This window comes from Callithrix jacchus, chromosome 3 (assembly GCF_049354715.1).
Source record: "Callithrix jacchus isolate 240 chromosome 3, calJac240_pri, whole genome shotgun sequence".
In the NCBI taxonomy this organism is placed as follows: domain Eukaryota; kingdom Metazoa; phylum Chordata; class Mammalia; order Primates; family Cebidae; genus Callithrix; species Callithrix jacchus.
Window position 1 is genome coordinate 99,025,429 of NC_133504.1, and position 19,442 is coordinate 99,044,870.

The following is a 19,442-nucleotide window of genomic DNA, read 5'->3' on the forward strand; positions in this document are numbered from 1 at the left end:
CAATTATTCTGCCTCAGCCTCCCGAGTAGTTAAGATTACAGGCATGTATCACCACACCAGGCTATTGTTAGTCGAGACAGGGTTTCATCATGTTGGCCAGGATGGTCTCTATCTCTTGACCTCGTGATCCACCCGCCTCAGCCTCCCAGTCCTCTGTGTAGTAAAAGGCAATAAAACTGCTGTCCTTCAGTGAACGTTGGGAAATTGTGCACAGGTGAAAGAATAAGTCTGTTTTTCTCTCCTTCTAGGTAAACAAGCCTAATCCCCAGGGGAAAAGTACTGGCCATTGGGCATTGACTTTCACATTCACTTCTTGTGTTTCAAGTTTTGAGGTAGTGATGATAGCTCATAATGTATTCATGAAAAATGCTGAGTGGATGTAAAGTGTTCTCACCACAAAAATGATAACTGTGTGAGGTAATGCACATGCTAACTAGCCAGCTTTAGTCATTCCACCATGTATATATATATATATATATATATGTATATAAAATGAATATATATATTCAAGACATGGACAGTACATATGTTTTATGTCCATTTCAGTTTTTTTTTAATTTAAAATAATTTTAAATACATAAATAAAGGATATATTCTTTCCACCCCAGGAAAAAAAAAGATTTGAGTTAGTTTTCAACTGGTAACTACCTGTGTATATTCGGAATCCATTAAAAATAAAGTTGTTGGTAGTCTTTCCTATGCATTGTGGGAGATTAGTTCCCCCTAGCTCTCTGTAGTATCTGATTGCAGCTCTATCTCTGCCAGAATTTTGGATTAAATAAGTAGAGCCTGCAGTCCAGCTAAGCCCCCAAATGATTGTTGTTTCCGTGGAAACAGTCGAAGGCCTCTCAATTAAAACTGCCTCTGCAGGCCAGGGAGAGTACGTATTAAAATGAGTTTTTCTTAAGCCAGTTTTCATCCTTCCAATTAAACTGAGAGTGCAAATGATCTAGAAATCTCCTGACAGTTGGGATCATATGTTTTTGTCTTTGGGGGAAGGGACTATTTTGATATTTCGGCCATAGGTATGTTTGCTAGCTTGTTGCTTGCTTTGCTGGGTTGCTCAGATTATTGTCTTTGTTACCCACTGAGCTCTTTATGTACAACCATGGATCCTGGGTGAGGGTTTGGGAGCAATCTGATCTTTGTTCGGACTTGTGGGCTGCAACTAAAAAGCCCATTAAAAATGGGTGAAATCACAGAACAGTCTGGAAAGGAATCTTAAAGGACATTAGGGCCTTATTTCCCATCCAGTTTGGGGATCTTCGCTAGAATGCTGTTGACAAAGGTTCACGGTGTTAGCTTCCCTGTTGGGGAATCCCACATTTCTCAGGGCAGCCTTCTTTGGTTCGTTGAAAAGACTTGTTGATATTGAAAATGCCTCTTTATGATGGAACTGACATCTCTCTCTGTCAGTTCTTCTACTGCTACCTCTTCGTTCTGGTGCCAAGTTAACCATGTTTCCTCTCCAATAATTAAACTTAAAATTTTCCAAGAATGTTTTCATGCATCCTCAAAGTTGTCTCTCTCTTCTCGTTGCCGAGAAGGTTCATAACATGAAAACTTCAGGTACAAACATCTGTGGTTAAAGGTGTTCTTAGGGGAGAGACTGGTTTCCTAACAACCCTGTGCCTTTACCACTGATGCTTAGATTTTTTAATTTTATTTTTGTAGAGAAAGAGTCGCAGTATACTTCCCAGGCTGGTCTCAAACTCCTGGCCTCAAGCAATGCTCCCACCTCAGCCTCCCAAAGTGTTGGGATTACAGGTGTGAGCCACTGCACCCAGCCTGTTGCTTGGATTTTGTCTGCCTTCTCTGGCAAGTTCTTCTCAGCATCATTTGTAGAAGTGGAGAATTGGTTTGAGTATTTCTGTGTTTTCCTTCAACCTTTTCCCCCTAGAGTAAATATTCATAGATCTCTGCTTGGAAACCTAAGAAACACAAAATTGGATCAAGCCTTTGGTGTCTGCAGCCTCCTGAAGGGTGTGGTTACCTTCTGTGATGTCACCCCAGAAGTTAAGGAATACACCCTCAACCCTAACTGCTTTAGTAGCCTCTCAACCCTTTGCCTGTGACTTTATTTAAACCTTAGACTTTTTAAAATTACATTTGTTTTATATTTTAAGAGTTTTTAATTCCCCATATGCGTTCTGTCATTAATATCCTATTATTGTTCATAAGTTGACAACCCCCCCCAAGGAAGAAACAAACAGACAAAAAAGAACAAACAAAATACCCTTATCTGAATGTTCCTACCGACAACCTTTAAGTGGATTAAAACTTAAAACTCTCAAATTCAGATGTTGATCAGTGCTGATTGGGAAGTACTGGGAGGCAAGTGTGTGGCTCCTACTTGGTACTCCTCCCTCCCCCTCCCGCCTTCCCCCTTCCCCCTCCCTCCTTCCCTCCCTCCCTCCCTTCCTCCCTTCTTTCCTTCCTCCCTCTCTTCTTTCTCTCACTTTCTCTTTCTCTCCCTTTCTTTCTCTCATGCTTTCTCTCTCTTTCTCTCTCTCTCCTTTCCTCTCTTGAATATTAATCACATATCTGACAATCAGATGCTCTCTGAAGGTTTTCTTTGGGAGGGGAAAAGACAAATGCAATAATCCTTACATGTTGGAAAACTGACCCCACATCCCGGTGCCTTGTTGTGTGTTCTTTTCTGCTCCCAGGGAGTTCTGTCCAACATCTCTTCCATCACCGATCTCGGCGGCTTTGACCCAGTTTGGCTCTTCCTTGTGGTGGGAGGAGTGATGTTCATTTTGGGATTTGCAGGGTGCATTGGAGCGCTACGTGAAAACACTTTCCTTCTCAAGTTTGTAAGTATCCCACTCTCTACTCTCAGGTTGAGAGCCAAAACTTTACCTTCCCTCAGGAGGTCACCCTATCTATAGGCAAGACAGTGAGCTGTACCAAAGGCACTGGCAAAAGTAGGGCCCAGGTCATGATTTTCTTTTGAGAGAACTCTCTAGTCTTGATTTCCAGTCTGGCCTCCTTAATAAGTATATTATCACCCCCACTCCCCCACCGTGAAATCCATGGAGGTTTCGTACATATATATCACAGACTTGGATTCCATTCCCTAAGATACCTTTAGGACTAAGGTGGGTATATATATTTTTCTTCTACGTGATTCCTCCCCACCCTTTTATGCACGTAGTAAGTGGGGAGCTGTACAGGCCATGGATTTGGAGAAACCAGGCAAAAGAACAGTGGCTGTGGCCTGTCCAGATTAAATCTGTTAAGCAATAAGTTTCGCTGAATATGGAGAAACAGTAAAAGGTAAATCTCTTTTGTCCTTAGCCGGCACAGAGTTCTCCTTTGTATGACTAGCATGATATTTAGATGCGGCGTGGTTGGTGTGATCACTGAGTGAATGTTTGTAGAGGAGAGCCTTCACCAGGGGGTTTATTGGTATTGAAAGTTAAAATAGAGAATGAAAAGTGAAAGCCTTTGCTTTGGAGACACCTTTCAAAGGAGAAGAAAATGGCATGTGCCCTTTATGTATCTTAAATAGGGTTGGCAGATGTAGCCAAATGTGCCTGTCAGCATGGACCTTGGCGCTCTGGTGAGCATCTGAATCACAGCCCTCTATATGAAGCATCCATTCCCCTTTTTAAGAACAGGGAAAAGGATCAAAAGCACCCACCTTCATGCGGTGAGGAAGGATGGTGGAGAATTCTAGACAATGGTTGTAGTGTAATATTACCTGTTACCAGAATTATTCCCAACCTTTATTGACACATCATCATCCAGGGACATTTTTGTTTACAAAAAATATGAGAACTAGCCCAATAGTCAGGTAATGTGTGATTCTCTTCCCCAGCATTGCTGCCACATCATCCTCTGGCATCTTTTCTTAAACATCCCTGAGAAGAGGGGACTCGCTGTGCCCCACCCAGGGCAGCCCATTTGAAATCTGAGCAGCTCTGGCTCAGAGAAGGTTTTGGAGGCTGTTTAACCTGCAAGTTAGCATGACTCATTCTAACAAGGAAAACCGACGGCTACTTGGTCTTACAGATAAGTTCGCAAGCAGCTGGTTCTCTCTTCTGGATGCATGGGACCAAAGTGGCTGTAGCTAGTTTCCTAAGACTCTATCTACCTTATCTGCCAGATCCTTCCTTTGCTACACACACACACACACACACTCACACACATACACACACACACACACACACACACAACCAGATGCTTCATTCTTCACCTAGTCAAGAGACTTGGGGAGCTCCCAGGTCTGTCCCTGATTGCCACCTTCCAACCTGCCTGTGCCTGTCTTCTTGGCATGAGGCGTCTCAGTGCACAGCTCACCTTGCCAGCTTTCCTGTAGCCTGATTGGGTCCTATTCATGCTCAGCTGTTGCCACTGCTTTATCAGTTTCGGCCTCTATGCCCCAGAATGTGGGCTCCTCTTTTTTTTTTTTGAGATGGAGTTCCACTCTTGTTACCCAGGCTGGAGTACAGTGGCGCCATCTCAGCTCACTGCAACCTCTGTCTCCCAGATTCAAGCAATTCTCCTGCCTAGCCTCCCAAGTAGCTGGTATTACAGGCATCCACCACCATGCCTAGCTAATTTTTGTGTTTTTAGTAGAGACAGCATTTCCCCATGTTGGCCAGGCTGGTCTTGAACTCCTGACCTCAGGTGATGAGCCTGCCTCGGCCTCCCACAGTGCTGGGATCACAGGAGTGAGTCACTGCACCTGTCCAATCCCCTTAATTGTGACTTACTTGACTATAGTTTCATTTATAGCGGTTGTCCCTTTACTATAATTTATTATTTCTTATAGTTGAAGATTCCAGCGTTAACTGAATAGGCAGAAAAATACACACTTGTCTAAATCAGCACCGTATTTATAAAGTCTCATGTTGGAAATGAAGAGAACTGTGTTGTTTCTTGGCTTTTTAAGAGTTGGAAAATGTCTTAAATGGCCTCTCTCTCCATTTAATAAAAACAATAAAAACTTGCCAGGAGTAACCTTCAAGCAGGAGATATGAGATAAGTAGTAAGTAAATGTCCACAGGACTCCAAATAGCCCAAAGATCTGCTGCTGTGAGGAGAGTTGCTGAGGGAAAAATCCAAGAACTGGGATATTGCAAAAAGGAGATAGAGCTTCCTGGTTGGCTGAGGCCCTAGGATGATGCCTGTGAGTCAGTCTCTGCACCTTTGGAAATAGGGGAAATTAGTTCAGCAGGGCCTGGGGCATATAGCTATCTACCAAATATTTTATGTAAATTGAATTTGGACTCAATTTTTGGTATGTATATTATGTAACATGAGGAGAAAAATTACCAGGGGAACTGGAAAATGCACTTAACCTTTGTGGAGGTGAGAACAAAAATCGAATTAAAATCTTTCCCTGACTTGGTGTTTCCTGCATGTGCTCCTGAGTGCTAGCTGTAATTTTGTCATTTCGGTAGTACGATAATTTGTAATTCATATCGACATGCTTAAGGTGGTGCCTAATACAGGGCAGGGATTTACACTGTAGGGTAAGCATCGAGCAAAAGTGGTGAGATATTTTTTTCTGTTCATTTTTCTAGATTAGGGAAAGTTTAAATTGAAATTATTGGCATTATTGATGATCATTAAGAACTGTTTAAATTTTGGCTGGGCACGTTGGCTCACGCCTGTAATCCCAGCACTTTGGGAGGCTGAAAGAACTGTTTAAATTTCATTTCCAGTGAATTCATGAAGGATATATAAGCAGGAACCTTCAGGGAGACCTGAAGGGCCGAGCTGGAGGGTCTAGAATTGGGACCTAAACCTGGGAGTCCAAAAACTTTGCCAGGCACTTATTTCCACCTTCCACCCTCCTTCCACGCCCACCCTCACAAAGCAGTACTTGGCGCCCTAGACAAACACTGTCAGATCTGCAGACATCTAGTGTGTAATGGTCCTTCCCACTCCCTGCTCCTAACCTCCCCCTGATCACATAAGACTGGGGGGCATCTTTGAAGGCAAGGGGTATCGTGTTACTCATCCTTGCTTCTGCAAAGCCCACCTACCTCAGGGCCTGACCCATTGTGGATCATTCAGTAGGTATTTGCTGAATGAATAAATGTTTTTTGGCTTTTTTCTTTTAATGAGTAACTGTTGTTTCCTTTGCACCCCTCCCAATATATTTTTCTCTTGGCTGGTGGCTCCTTGTCTGCTTGCTCAAGACAACTGCAGACCTGAGCCTCCTCAGACACTCACTGTTCTACACACGGCCTTCAGTTGTGGCCCCATGTCACCCTCTCTGCTGTTGTTACCAGAAGTTTACCCGCAGTGTACCCTCTGGACCTTCACAGCTCATTTCTCATAATCTATTTTAACAACAAAGTTTGAGAAGGTTGAGAATACAGGATGGTAGGAGGTGGAAAAAACAGTGGGTGTGAGCAGAAGGTCGATATGACTAAGCTGAGACTCTTCTGAGTTTTCTAGATGGAAGGGAAATTTCTCCAGAGTTACAGGCAGTTACCACATGGCCTCATGGCTTTGAGCCCTTCTTTTCAACCCCTTGTTGTCTACCTTAAGCAGAAGTTTCCCTTCGGCTGCATTTTGATGTCACTTAAAATGTTGCTGGGGCCCGTGCTTCCTAGAGGAAGGTAAGCACAGCTTCCATTCCCAAGAAAGCCCTCAACTCTGGGGTTTCATTTTGTTTTTATGATGGGAAACTATTTTCATGTCACAGTCACTGCCCACCCCACTACTTCCTCTTTGACCCCTTTGTCTAAGATGAACACATCTGTTACTTTCCCCTGTATAGCAGGTGCAAAGGAGAATTAAAATAGTGTCTGAATCCATAAAAGGAATATATTGCATAAGAGAATCAAGGCCAGAGTAACAAATGACAGGCAATCTTAACATATTGGAATAATCTATCTTTCAAGTTACAGATGCTTACTAGAGATAGGGGCAGGTCATTGCTCAAGCATCTGGCAGTACGTTAATCATGAGAAATTCATTAGGCCTTAATGTGGGTGTAATGAGAAATTCTTATTATCCATGTTTGCTTATGGGCTTTGTTGGTTAATTACCAAATGGAACACAAGAGACCCTAAAATGTGATTATGAAATGATGTTTAATTTTTAAAAGTCCTTTCTTGGAGTGTAATATTCTTTTAATGAATCTGCAGAAACTGAAGATTATCTGCTTTGGAGATGTGTCACAATCCAATGTAATTACAGACCTGTTTAGAGAGGAACCACTTAGCTACATATGATCAAAATAGCCCTTATAACTGTTCTCTGTGTATGTGTCTTTTGTCTTAGTTTTCTGTGTTCCTGGGAATTATTTTCTTCCTGGAGCTCACTGCCGGAGTTCTAGCATTTGTTTTCAAAGACTGGATCAAAGACCAGCTGTATTTCTTTATAAACAATAACATCAGAGCCTATCGGGATGACATTGACTTGCAGAACCTCATAGACTTCACCCAGGAATATGTAAGTTTAAACTGGTTGGTTCGTTTTCAAGTTAAAGTTCTCTGAGCGATGACCCCAGTGAATATCCTTCCTGGTTTCTGCATCTGCCAGCTGGAAACTACCTGACTGTGCTGCGTGGGTTTCTGTTTATTATTTTCCGACTTGCTGTATGACTTACAGGATTTCTATTCTAAATGGAAATGTCCCATTTTCACTTGTTTCAACTTCTGTTAAGTTAGAGGAAAAAAGAAGAAGATGCTTGAGCAAAAAGTTCTAATCATGGATGTCCTTTCCTATTTGTATTTGAGGAACATTGTTTTGCTCCAGTTTTAAAGTTTTCTTTGGTTATTAAATATGGATCTTTCTTATTCCTTGCCCCCTTTTTTGGTAATCCTTGATATTTCACAGCTTATAATAATCTACTTATTAACAGAATAATTTGCCACAAAGTTTCTAAAATGTTCCTATCCAAATATTATTGCACCTGCTGTTAAAAGCATAAGCTTAGAAATTCCTACGGCCCAGTGGCTTCTAACAAGTGAAGAATCTGCGCAGTGGAGTCCGGGCCACTCCCTCTGGTCCCTGAGCATGCCTGTGAAATGGCTTCTTCAGTGCCAGCAAAGTGACAGATGTCTCGTTTCACTCAGAATGCAAGGGACCAAAAGACACAGGTCTAGTGCCAAAATCTGATAAGGGACCCTGGGCTCACAGGACCTTGACCTATTTTCCCAGTGGTAAAATGGAAATAATACTAGCTACTATCTAACTCACAGGGATATTATGATACTCTGATGAGATATACATGTTTTGATATTAGGCTTAAGGTGTCAGTTCTTACATATTTGCAGGTGTTTATATGCCTACACTGAAAAGTCAGGTAGGCTGAGCAGACTTGGATAGTGGTGTCTGTGGCATTCATGTATATGGCAGGACCGGAGGGCAAGCAGAAGCCCAGTGAGCCAGTAGCCTGCTTGGGGTTGGACAGTTTTCTACCTGTGATGAAGGGAGGCAGCAGCCATGTCAACACTCGTCACCAGGGAGGCTACCCACTTCCTTAGGCACTCAGAACTGAGCTGGGTTATGTGGTTTTGTTCAGTGGCAGCAACATTCGTCCTGGAGTAAACTTTACCTTAAGTGGGAAATTAAACCCTGATTCATGTCCTCAGCCCACTTCACTGTTTTATTTTTCCTAGTGGGTGCAGGCTCCCAAATAATTCCTTCCCAGGCATTATTCCTGACTGGCTTGCATGGCACTTTGATGGAGCTTTGTGGACGCACCTTGAAATGCACGCCCCAAGCCCTGGAAGGACCATGTTGTCTTGGAATGCTGTGTGCTCTATATGGAAACACTGTGGTTTCATGTGATTTTATTTTTGCATCATGGAATTTAATGTTTAGAAGTCGCTATTGGCCCAGAAAGTTTTCAAATGGTTGAGGCTTGATATTTATTTAACTCAGAAAAGTAGAGAAAGTACATCCCAGGGGAGTGCGGAAAGGGTTGTGTAGCAGCCTTTGACTCAGGCCGCATTTAAGAACCACTGAATGTAAATGATTGTTTTATTATATTTTAATTGGAAGACTGACATTTTTAAGTTGAAAATGTAAAACACATGCTCTTGTTTTTAAACAAATTCAGAGTAGAACAAATGTGAAAAGTAATGCTCTAAAATCTCTGGCAGTAATGGATATATTAACTGTATATTTCTTGATTGTGGTGATGGTTTTGTGATATATACAGATGTCAAAATTTATCAAAGTGTATACTTTAAAATGTGCAGATTAGTGCATTTCAGTTTTACCTCCGTAAATCAGATCTTTAACGAACCATTAGAATGTAGAGATCCAAACTTTAAAAAAGTAAGCCTATAGTAGCACACCCATAACCCCGCTTGCCTCCTTCAGTCACTACCACCCTTGTTGGTGTCTTATTTACCCTTCTAGAATGTTCATTTCTCCTTCTAGAATGACGTGCCCAAGCCAAACAGATCTTGTTGTAACTGAGCCCTGCTGTACAGCTGCTCTGCCCTTCCTCCACCTAACACCACGGATCTCATCAGTCATTTAAATCACGTGCCAACACATCCCTACAAACCTTCAGCCTTAATTACTTTGGAAGCTTTTATATGGGCCATTTAGGTTCATTCTGACTTAAAAATAAAGTCTGGGACAGAAAGGTCAGAACTGGCAGAAGCTGGGTGCCGTTCGGCGGGTGTGAGTTTAGGCACCTGCTTGCCTCCAAGTTGGGATGTTCTAATTCTTTCCTGTTTGCTCTAGTGGCAGTGCTGTGGGGCTTTTGGAGCTGATGATTGGAACCTAAATATTTACTTCAATTGCACAGATTCCAATGCAAGTCGAGAGCGATGTGGCGTTCCATTCTCCTGCTGCACTAAAGACCCTGCAGTAAGTGAATGTCAGTGAGCTATTGGCCTACTCTGGACATCAAGCTGAGAGTATGCATGAGACAGGCAGAGTGATTTTTTTGTTGAAAGCTCTTCTTACTGGTTACTCCTAACTGTAGCTTCTTTAGGGGGTAAAGTGCTCAAATCTTCCTAGTAGGAGTAATAATTGCTGGCATTAATTTAGCAGTGCGTGCTGGTTCTTATTCTAAGCCTTTAAGTTGGAAACATTCCTACCGGCAGATGTCACCATTACCCTCCCTTTTCAGGGGACGCAATCAAGGCACATAAGGTATAAGTGGCTTTCCCAAGCTTCCACTGCCTGCAGGTGATGGAGTAGAGTATGAGACCTGGGCAGCTACCTGTATCCCTGTTAGTCTTTCTTTATGAGAAGGGCAGGCTCCTGTAAGAGCTCTCTGCATTGGTTTGGGGTCAGTAACCCTTTTCTTTTTGGCTCAGTTCTAGGGGAAATATTAGGAGTAGGAGGAGAGTTCCAGACAAGACAGGGCTGGACTGCTGTGTAGAAAGACTGCAGCGGCCGGACTCTTGAGAGTCATAATGACGACAGGAATCGCAGTTTGGATTTTATTTTTAAAAAAGAATAAAATATAAAATCTATTTATAAATCACTCTCTTTTGCCACAGGTTTGATTATGTTTTGGGTCAAATCATGTGCCTGATATATAGAATGACTTAAAATGCACTTCTCAAGCCAGGCAAAGTAGTTCACACCTGTAATCCCAGCACTTTGTGGGCTGAGGTGGGAGGATCCCTTGAGCCCTGGGGTTAAAGACCTGGCTGAGCAACAGAGTGAGACCCTATCCCTACAAAAAATTTTAAAAATTAGCCATGTGTGGTGGCATACACCTGTGGTCCCAGCTATCCTGGAGGCTGAGATGGGAGGATCACATGAGCTCAGGGATTGGAGGCTGCAGTTAACCATGATCGTGCCACTGCACTCCATCCTGGGTGACAGTGAGACCACAGTTCTTTTAAAAAATGAAAAAGGTCAGGTGCGGTGGCTCACACCTATAATTCCAGCACTTTGGGAGGCGGAGGCGGGTGGATCACGAGGTCAGTAGATCGAGACCATCCTGGCCAACACAGTGAAACCCTGTCTCTACTAAAATTAAAAAAAAAAAAATTAGTTGGGCATGGTGGCACGCGCCTGTAGTCCCATCTACTCTGGTGGCTGAGGCAGGGGAATTGCTTGAACCGGGGAGGCAGAGGTTGCAGTGAGACGAGATTGCACCACTGCACTCCAGCCTGAGTGCTGTGGCTCATGCCTGTAATCCCAGCACTTTGGGAGGCCGAGGCAGGTGGATCACAAGGTCAGCAAATTGAGACCAACCCTGTCTCTACTAAAAATACAAAAATTAGCTCGGGGTGGTGGCGCATGCCTATCGTCCCAGCTACTTGGAAGGCTAAGACAGGAGAATCGCTTGAATCCAGGAGGTAGAGGTTGTGGTGAGCTGAGATTGCACCATTGCACTCCGGCAACACAGCAAGGCTTAGTCTCAAAAAAAAAAAAAGCAGCTTTCTAGTGTTAGCATGACAAACATGAGGGGTTACTCTGCACATCTGTGTGTGCTCCTAACCATAGAGCCCTTCTGGGTCTCCTCAACCGTTCTCTGGCCCTGCAGTCCCCAGATGTACTCGTCAAGGCTCGCCCTTTCCTCCCAGAAGCAGAGCCGAGTGGGTGCTGACGAGCTCAGTGGGGATGCTCCTTCCTATGCTGGAGGCCGTCAGGCTCTTAAAAAGAGCTGTGGTCTTGGAAAAGGAGTAGAAAAGCAGAATTTCTTGTAGGCTGCCCCCTGGGGGACCACCGTGGCTATTTCTCTTGGTCTGAGGAGGAAACAAAGTCACTAAGGACTGTGCTGCCCCACCGGCTGCCCTTTCCCGCCAGCTCATCTCCCTCTCCCTTCTGAGGAGGGCCGCATGGCAGCGGAGAGCCCGCTTAGAGCCGAGGGGCTCATCCTGCTGGCCTTGCACTGGCCAGTGTGTGCCTCACAGCGCTTCTCCTATTGCTAGTTCCTGTCCCACGTGAACAGTCCCTCAGGAGAATTCTGGATTCTCAGAGGCATTAATGCTTCCCCTTTCACGTACACATCCTCTGGGTAGAGCTAGCTCATGCCTTGCACTCTAAGCTAATACAGTCTGCCCCATACCACACAGAGGAGGAAAATAAACTAACCCAAAAAAGTGGAACCCATGCTTCTGATTAGACCCTGTGAGATGTCAGGTTGTCCGTGTGATATGTGATGGGGGCATTGTTTTGTTTTTAAATTATTAAAAGCTCATCGAAAAACCATTTGACACAGAAGTATATAGATTAAAAAGTAGCAGTCCATCCAAAAGAGCACACATGAAGAGTTAGGTTATGTTTTTTAACTGTGTCTCCAGTTCCCTAAATCCCATAAGCTTCCTGGGGTTGGCAACACTTTGAATCTTGAGCCTTCTGTGTGATAGACTCGCTGTCTTTTCTGATAGTCCCCAAGCCTTAATTTTCCTTCTTTGTAAAATAGGGCATATTTTAATACCTACCTCTGAAGATTGTCACAATAACGACATGAGGTCATGTGTATAAAGTGTTTAATACAGTGCTGCAGTCTTTGTGCTCAGATACACGTTTTATTACCAATGTGTAACAGAGGTCTTCTGCTCATTTCTAGGTGGGCCTTCTGTTTAATGAGTAAATTTCACTTTTCTCTTTCCTTTCTTCTCCAGGAAGATGTCATCAACACTCAGTGTGGCTATGATGCCAGGCAAAAACCAGTAAGTGGAATCTCATCTTGTTGCTTAGCACAAAGGGTGTTGGAGGAGCTTTGGCATGTCCCTGGTGCTCTATCTGTGACAGTGTGCTCTCCTCTTCCCTTGTGAAGGAAGTTGACCAGCAGATTGTAATCTACACGAAAGGCTGTGTGCCCCAGTTTGAGAAGTGGTTGCAGGACAATTTAACCATCGTGGCTGGTATTTTCATAGGCATTGCATTGCTGCAGGTAAGATAAGGGTCCTTTATGGATATCACAGGGAAATGATGCCCTGGGAGAGCCCTTGCCAGTATTGAAGCTTTGCTTAAAAACCTTCCTGTCAGGGGCCGGGCACAGTGGCTCACATTTGTAATCCCAGCCCTTTGGGTGGCCAAGGTGGGCAGATCACAAGGTCAAGAGATTGAGACCATCCTGGCCAACATGGCCAAACCCTGTCTCTACTAAAAATACAAAAATTAGCTGGGCCTGGTGGCACATGCCTGTAGTCCCAGCTACTTGGGAGGCTGAGACAGGAGAATCACTTGAACTCGGGAGGTGGAGGTTGCAGTGAGCCAAGATTATGCCACTGCACTCCAGCTTGGCAACAAAGCGAGACCCTATCTATCTAAAAAAAAAGGAAAACAAACACCTTCCTGTCATAGTTTTTAAGACACATTGGAGGGCTGGGGAACAGACCTAAATGATTTCATTTGTGTTTTTTTTATTAAAGATCTGAGTTTAGATGCTACTATCATGAAATATTTGAGGAAACCTTTCCTTTTTCTAAGATGGAGACATTGATTAGATCAGTAGTTGCCTGCTGGCATTCCGTCATTTACATGGGCTCAATAATACTGCACTATGGCAACTGAGTCAAATGTGTGGTTAGAAGTAGATCTCAGTGGTGAGGTTAAGGTTTTGGGGAGTTTCACAGAGATGTCATAACCCTTTCTCTCCCTGAATCACCTTGCCAAAGTGCTAGTGAGGGAAGGGAGCACTTTTCTTCCTGCTAGTCTCAAGCGCTGGATTCTTCATGTTGTTGGTGTGATACTTTCCCAAGAACACATAGTTGAAAGAAATTAAAGAAGACCCGAGTAAATATAAAGATTCCCTGTGTTCACAATTACAAAACTTCATATTATTAAGATAACAACACTCCTCAAAGTGATCTACAGATTCAGTATAATCCCTATCAAAATTGTAACCACGTTGTTAGCAAAAATGAACAAGCTGATCCTAAAATTCATATGGAAAAGCAGGGGACCCATAGTAGCCAAAAAACATTTGCAAAAGTAAAACCAAGTTGGAGAATTCATACTACCCAGTTCAAAACTTAGTACAAAGCTATATAGTAATCAATATAGAGTGTACTTGAGTAAGGTTAGCCATATAGATCAGTGGAATAAATTGAAAATCAAGAAATAAAACCAGGCCAGCTGTGGTAGCTTATGGATATAATCCCAGCACTTTGAGAGGTCAAGGCAGCAGGATGGCTTGAGCCCAGGAGTTCAAGACTAGCCTGATCAACACAGCAAGACCTTGTCTCTACAAAAGGTAAAAATTAAAAAAAATTAACTAAATGTGATGGCGCATGCCAGTGGTCCTAGCTCCTCGGCAGACCGAAGTGGGAGGATTGCTTGAGCCTAGAAGGTTGAAGCTGCAGTGAGTCATGATTGTGAAACTGCACTCTAACCTGGATGACAGAGCAAGACCCTGTCTCAAAAAGAAAAAATAGAAGAAATAAGGCCAGGTGCAGTGACTCATGCCTTTAATTCCAGAACTTTGGGAGGCCGAGTCAGGTGGATCACTTAAGCTCAGGCGTTTGAGAACAGCCTGGGCAACATGACAAAACTTTGTCTCTATAAAATATACAAAAATTAGCCACGTGTGGTGGTGCATGCTAGTTGGGGACTGGTCCCAGCTACTTGGGGGACTGAGGTGGGAGGTTGCAGTGAGCCAAGATCACACCACTGCACTCCAGCCTGGGTGACAGAGTGAGATCCTGTCTCAAAAATAAAAAATAAAAAAGAATAAGCTTGTACATCTATGGTCAGTTGATTTTTGAGAAGGGAACCAAAACCATTCAATAGGGAAAGAGCAGTCATTTCAACAAATGGTAGTAGGAAAACTAGATATGCAAAATAATGAATTTAGACTCCTAACTCACACCATATATAAAAATTAACTCAAAATTAAGCAAAGACCTAAATATAAGAGCTAACACTGTCGAAAACCAGAAGCAAACACGGGCATAAATCTTTGTGACTGGATTAAGCAGTGTCTTCTCAGATATGACATGAAAAGCATAAGCAACCAAACAAATGTAGATACATTGGACTTCAAAATGTAAAACTTCTGTGCTGAAAATGCTACCATCAAGAAAGTAAAAAGATAACTTCTAGTATCTAGAAAATATAAGAACTTTTAAAATATAACAATAAAAAGACAAGTTAAAAACGGGCAGCCAGGCATAGTGCCTTGTCCCTGTAATCCCAGCTACTTGGGAAGCAGAGGCAGGAGGATTTCTTGAAACCAGTCCTTTGAGGCTACATTGAGCTCTGATCACACCACTGCACTCCAGCCTGGGCAACAGAGCAAGACCCTGTCTCTTAAATTATTTTAAAAATACACACACACACACACACACACACACACACACTGAAAAGATACCAACGTCATTAGTCATTAAGGAAATGCAATTCAAAGCTGCATACTTCATACTCATTAAAGTGGTTAGAATAAAAAAGACAGACAATAACAAGTATTGGCAAGGATGTGGAGAAAACGGAACCCTTATGTTGCTGATGGAAATGAGAAGTTGCAGCCTCTTTGGAAAACAATGTAGCCATTTCTCAAAACTCGAATACAGAGCTACCATATGAGCCAGCAATTCTACTCGTAGGAGTGAATTGAGAACATATTTACCCAAAAACTTGTAGGCTCATGTTCATAGCAGAATTATTCATAATTGCCAAAATATGAGAGCAATGCAAATACCCATCAACTGAGGAGTAGATAAAGAAAATGTGGCATGTCCATGCAATGGAATACCATTCAGCCATCAAAATGAATACATTAATAGTACATGTGAATGAACCTTGGAAATGTTTCGTTGCATGAAAAAGACAGTCACAAAAGCCACATATTATATGATTCACTTGATATGAAAAGTCCGGAAGAGGCAATCCACAGAGGCAGAAAGTAGGATAGTGTTTGCCAGGTCTGTAGGGATGGTGGGAGGTGAATGACTGCTCACAGGTACAGGATTTTTTGTTGGGGTAATGAAATGTTCCGTGATTAGATAGTGGTGATAGTTGCATGGCTTTGAGAATATACTAAAAGCCACTGGAGTATACACATTGCAAGGATGCTTTTTACCACATACGAATTACATCTTAAATTTCAAAAATCAATGATTTAAAAAAATGGGACATAGTGGCCAGGGAAGAGCCTAACGAAGACTGCCACTGTTTGACTCACATTTTCTCCCTTTCTCAGATTTTTGGGATATGCCTGGCCCAGAATTTGGTTAGCGATATTGAAGCTGTCAGGGCGAGCTGGTAGAGCCCCTGCAAACGCTGCTGCAAGACACTGGACAGACCCTCCCGCGTGCCGAACTGATGTCCAAGCTGCATGGACCTAATCACAATGCAGCCTGCAGTCTCGCCTAATGGAGCTGCCATTAGGGGGGTGTAAAACTGGGAAATGCTGCTCACTGACAGAATTTTAAAAAATAAATAACCAGTATGAAAGTTGTTGCGCCATGAATCTCTACTGTAGCCATGAATTGATGGATGGTTGGATGCTTACCAAAAAAGAGAAAAAGGGAGGGTGGGGGACCCAGATGTACTTGAATTTGTGGAAAATACAGTCTTGTCCTCTCCTTCTGTAATTGGAGGGCTGGGAGAGGCAGCTTTGCTCTTCACCCCACCTTGGACGGACCACCTTCTGTTCCATGGCCCATAGGAGTGCATCTCCTCAAAGAGTCGGCCCCTCGCCTGGGAGGGCAGTGGTCTGTTGCATCCCTCCATGTACATTTTAGGAAACACTTGCAACTCTCATCTGAAGAAGAAAACAACTTGTCCTTGGGTTCGCGTTCTGTGATGGTATTCAGCAAGTCACTTGGGCAAGGACACTTGGCCTATCCTGGAAAGTCTCCTTATAAGAGAAATTGTGTATTTCATGTGCACCGAGAAAGAACGTTGGAAGACTTCATGATGCTGTATTTTAGCAGGACTGACCTTTTTTCTAAGTAGGCCTGAGCTTTGTTTATCAGTGAAATTCAAGGAGAAAACGAGGTTAATGAAGAGGTATTAGTTAAATACCAATACCCCCTTCTTCTCACCCTGCCAAAATTAGCAGTTGGATTTTTGGAAACTCTGGAATATTCTGGGTCATTTCATTTTGTCTGTTTGTTGTTTTTGTCTCTTCCAAAGGTGAAAGCTATGATATGGTTCCACTTAAATTTTAGTGTTTTCTTACTCAGCTCAAGCATTCCTTTTTTGATAAAATCTTAACCTGCATGACCTGTGAATCTGAATCCATCATCTCCCTTTACTGCCAGCTTTTCTACAAACATTTAAGTATGTTATTTGGTCAGCACTTATTTCCTAGTTTCACAGTCTTGGGAGGCTGCAGCATGTCCTCACAGCCTGGCTGGGAAGAGACCAGCTGTGCCATCGCACATGCTTCCATGGGCTCTGCACTCTCTCCCACAGTCGATCTGAGTGGCCTCTTCTGCAACTTCTTCCCCTTCTTTCTCTGTGAATGGAATTAAACCCAGTTTTGAAACAACATTGACACGGTCAAAAAGCTTCTAAATGGTTCTTTTTCTTCTTCCAGTTTTAGTTTGCTCTTATTAAAGAAAATAGTGCATGGCCATAGCTCCTTCAGTTCTCTTAGACAGACTAAACCATCAGGATGGTATCAAAGCACAAATACTTCAGAGGGGAATGCGTTGAACTGGGGCAAGTACTCTGTAACACAAAGTGGAAAACCACTTCCTGGTGCTGCCACTCCTGCCCCCACTTGAGGTGGGAGGGACGAGTTTTGCCCTCTAGATTTTAATCCAATTGGTGTCCGCCGGATGCTGCCCTCCTGGGGAGCAGGTATCAGTCTGTGGAATGCTGGGAAAACCACAGGCTCATTTTATGGTGCAGACAGATTTGCCAGCACATCACGGGCAGCCAGCTAGCATACTTTGTGAAAATTAAGCAAGGTTTTCTATTTCAGCCCCATGGTGCATTGTGGTGGCTGATGAGTGTGTCAGTCTGCTCAGAGAAAGGACAGAGAGGAAATTCTTTTCAAAGCTTGTGTTCACAGTTTGGGTGTGTGTATGGCTCTGCATGTGTGTGTTTTTGTCTCTGTATAGGTAGAGGTGTTCACGTCTTACTCTGACCGTAAGATTGTCTTGTTTCATCTCTGTCCCCACCACAGTTGCCATTTTGCAATGTCCTTCCAGCACGGGGTAGACATGAGCCCTCCGGTCGGCATCGTTTGTCTTTCTGTTGATTGCCTCATTCTCCAGTGAACTCCATCTGGCCAGTTGATTCAGAATCAGGCAAGATCCCTGCTCTTTGGCATATCCACTGAAAGGCCAAACAGCAAGTCCAAGAGAGTTTTAAATATTAATTAATCACCCTTTATTTTTTACACTTGAGAGTGGTTGTAATAAAGGCTGTCATTAATAAACTTGGTTCTACCTTACATGGAGTTGTGTCTGTCTTTGGTACTTTCTTGAAATTGTGAACTTTTCAAATCCAGTGGTTCTTAGGCTTTAGCAGGTGTCAGAATCCCTGGGAGGACTTGTTAAACACATGAATGTGTTTGCTTCATGCCCATAATTTCTAACTTGGTAGGTCTGGGGTGGCGACGGAGAATTTGTATCCTGATAAGATCATAGGTGGTGCTGTTTGGGAACTACCCTTTGAGAAGCATTGTTCTTGGGATCCAGTTTTCTAGGAGGAGAAATGGAGAAGTAAGATTTTGTAATTGGGAAGGGCATTTCCTTGTACTTTCAAATGCTGACTGACAAGACACAGAGGCCAGAGCCCCATATGTAGGAAATCCCTGCCCATGAGGTTGTCATCTGCTGGTTACAGTCACTTTGGGACCATGTGAAATACAGATCCCCAGACCTTACCCCTAGCAGTTCCAGAGTGGGAGACCTAGGGTATGTATGATTTAAAAGCTCCCTTGAAAATTTAATGCCTGGTGGGATTTATGACTTATGGGCTTAGATAAATGTTGATAATATTTACAACCTTTTATATAAGAAAATAATTTCTCACAGTCTCTTGGAGCCAGAATCTTAAAAACCCATTTGGGAAATGTCAGCTTAAATGTCTTTCGTTGTGAATTATCACTGCAGAAGAAGACTTCTGTTGTTAGAACTGATTAAAGACTTTTTTCAAAGATCAAATGAAAACAAATTTTAAGGTTTGTATAGCACACTTAGATCCTGACAACATAGTGTCAGACTTGCTCAAGAAACATTTTGCCTCATTTCCCGGATATTTGAACAACAATGTTATTTAGATATTAAGGAAATTTATCAATGGTAATTGGAGATGGCCAATCCCCTGCTTCTTCAGTTTTCTTTTCTTTTCTTCTTTCTCTTTCTCTCTCTCTTTCTCTCTTTCTTTCTTTCTTTCTTTTTTCTTTTTTTGAGACAGAGTCTCCCTCTGTCACCAGGCATCAGATTGGAGTGCAGTAGCACGATCTCGGCTCACTGCAACCTCCACCTCCCAGGTTCAAGCAATTGTCCTGCCTCAGCCTTTCAAGTAGCTGGGACCACAGGCGCACACCACCACACCGAGCTAATTTTTGTATTTTTTAGTAGAGACGGGTTTTCACCATGTTGGCCAGGATGGTCTCGATCTCTTGACCTGGTGATCTG

At 43.0% G+C, this 19,442-nt stretch overlaps 1 protein-coding gene across 7 annotated transcripts in view; it reads left to right on the forward strand.

The window, feature by feature from the left end:
* The window catches only part of TSPAN5 (tetraspanin 5), a 186,832-nt gene extending 168,582 nt beyond the window's left edge, over positions 1-18,250 (forward strand). For 5 of the 7 annotated variants that reach the window (XM_035293278.3, XM_078366781.1, XM_035293277.3 and 2 more), the window contains 6 exons: positions 2,670-2,816; positions 7,249-7,419; positions 9,673-9,798; positions 12,522-12,569; positions 12,677-12,793; positions 16,043-18,250. In XM_035293278.3, coding sequence (XP_035149169.2) covers positions 2,670-2,816; positions 7,249-7,419; positions 9,673-9,798; positions 12,522-12,569; positions 12,677-12,793; positions 16,043-16,108 — 675 coding nt within the window. In that variant the 3' untranslated portion in view covers positions 16,109-18,250. The remainder of the gene's footprint in view (positions 1-2,669; positions 2,817-7,248; positions 7,420-9,672; positions 9,799-12,521; positions 12,570-12,676; positions 12,794-16,042) is intronic. The other 2 variants (XM_054253128.2, XM_017970406.5) reach the window with 1 other exon arrangement.
* Positions 18,251-19,442: the final 1,192 nt, after the last annotated feature.